Here is a 2,241-nt window from a genome sequence, read left to right as displayed (position 1 = left end):
TACACTATTTACAGTGATCACCCCAGGAAAGTGAAAGTCACAGCACAGAGAGGAAAGGCACGAGACAGTTTTCGTTTTAAAAAAATCTCTGTGCTATTTCCTTTTTTCCAAACAGTTACTTTGTAATTTAAATAAAAATTGAAGTTATTATACAGCATTTTAATGAGTTTTAAATATACACACAGTGCTTTCCAGTCACGACCTCCCAGTTTCTCATTTGCTCCAGCCTGTGGACAGTAGGGGCCACCAGGGGCAGATCCAGGAGGCTTTCAGTTCCTGGAAAAGTCTCATTAGGTAACCTCAGAAAACCAAGAACTGATGACATTTTATAAGAACAACGATACGCTTATTCTGTACATAAATGTGGCATGGATTTATTCCTTGAATGTAGGATAAATATCAACTTTTGCATTTGAAGTTATTCTATGTACATGAACAAATATTGTTTCTGGAACACAATATTCCATATGAAACCACATAGTCCATTTGATACATTCTGAAACTGAATTTGATTTTCCCTGATATTGCCTGAGAACACAAAGAAAAGCAGTCTCTTTTTCTTTCTAATATTCTTCAGAGAATAAATGCTGTACATCCCGGATCTGGTCAGAAACTCCCAGGGGCACCTGGGCAGCTCAGTTGGTTAAGCGTCTGACTCTTGATTTTGGCTCAGGTCGTGATCTCACAGTCTGTGGATTTGAGTCCAGCATCGGGCTCTGTGCTGATGGTGTGGAGCCTGCTTGGGATTCTCTCTCTCCCTCGCTCTCTGCCCCTCCCCCCTTCCTTAAAATAAATGCATAAATATATTTAAAGAAAAGAAACTCCCAGGCTGTATGGTCTTCTATCCTGAACACATTCCATTACTGATGATTTCAGATGGACCATACTTTTCATGTAAAATATTTCCAGAACCCTACAGGAAAATAGCCTTTGATGTACAGTTTATAAAAGGCTAAGTATGAGAATGCACATGTGTTCCTTAATTAATGTCATGTATAAGGGCCAAAGGAGCAAAACCTACACTACAGATCCTTGTTATTAAAAGTGGGGTCCATGGGCCAGCCGCAGTGGCCGCACTTAGGTACCAGTGAGAAATGCAGAATCACAGTGCTCGCTTCGGCAGCACATATACTAAAATTGGAACGATACAGAGAAGATTAGCATGGCCCCTGCGCAAGGATGACACGAGAAATGCAGAATCACAGGTCCCGTCACAGATCTAATGAATCAAGAACTACATTTTTTAAGTGTATTTATTTTGAGAGAGAGAACAAGTGTGGGAGGGGCAGAGAGAGAGGGGGACAGGGGACTCAAAGCAGGTTCTGTGCTGACAGCAGAAAGCCCAATGCAGGGCTCAAACTTACAAACCATGAGATCATGACCTGAGCTGAAGTTGGACACTTAACCGATGGAGTCATTCAGGCACCTCAGAAACTACATTTTAACAAGATTCTCAGATGATTCCTATGCTGTAGATAGAATTACAGTATATGTACCAGTATATATACCGAGAACTTGGGGTGTTGCAGGGCCTAAACCCACGAACCCTGAGATCATGACCTGAGCTGAACTCGGACGCTTAACTGAGCCACCTAGGCACCCCCAAAATTTTAATACAAAGAAAAGTGATGAGTATTTTTAGAGCCATATATAAGTAATTCATTCCAAATATTTTTTAGATAATAAACAGAGCCACTCTGAAACATGATGCTTAAAAAAATACTACCCGCCTGCTGGGCTGTTTAATGGTGAAATAACTTAGTATGTACATTTCAAGTGCAATTCAGATGCTACACAGATGTTAAGAAGCTAAAGTAACATAAAATGTACATCATGAAACATCACCTCACTTGATGGCTTTAAGAACTTTTTTCCACTGAAATACTTGTAACCATGGCCTTCGGTATGGAGAAAAATTTTAAATACGATGACAGGTGGAAATGTTTCACCACTAAATCTGAAATAAAGACCAAAAATTAGTCATCTGGCATCAGGCTGGGGGCTTAGTTACTTCTCCTCCGTGTACCTAAGATATAGCTCCCATAGTTTCCTGCATGCGGGGTAAAGGCTACACCAGAGCACAGAAAGAACAGGTAACGGAATGGATTACCAAGATGAAAAAGCCACACTTCAGTGTGTGCGCCCACAACTATTCTCATTCGTGTGTCACACTGGACACATCATGGAAGCTGGGCCGCTCTCAAGGCAACTTCTGGCCAAGAGTCAAGCCTCTGTTTCTCC

General features: G+C 41.2%; 1 protein-coding gene and 1 non-coding gene across 2 annotated transcripts in view; one reads left to right on the top strand and one right to left on the bottom strand.

Moving 5' to 3' along the window:
• Nucleotides 1-2,241, bottom strand: part of CUNHXorf58 (chromosome unknown CXorf58 homolog) — a 20,357-nt gene that overhangs the window by 14,107 nt on the left and 4,009 nt on the right. Inside the window, exon 4 of the mRNA XM_077773140.1 lies at nucleotides 1,846-1,957. Within this exon, the coding sequence (XP_077629266.1) occupies nucleotides 1,846-1,957 (112 nt within the window). The remainder of the gene's footprint in view (nucleotides 1-1,845; nucleotides 1,958-2,241) is intronic.
• Nucleotides 1,108-1,214, top strand: LOC144239155 (U6 spliceosomal RNA). The gene has a single exon (XR_013337330.1). It is a non-coding gene; the product is annotated as a U6 spliceosomal RNA (small nuclear RNA).

Source organism: Crocuta crocuta, unplaced genomic scaffold (assembly GCF_008692635.1).
Source record: "Crocuta crocuta isolate KB4526 unplaced genomic scaffold, BGI_CrCroc_1.0 scaffold660, whole genome shotgun sequence".
In the NCBI taxonomy this organism is placed as follows: Eukaryota; Metazoa; Chordata; class Mammalia; order Carnivora; family Hyaenidae; genus Crocuta; species Crocuta crocuta.
This window is presented reverse-complemented; position numbering and strand designations above follow the sequence as displayed.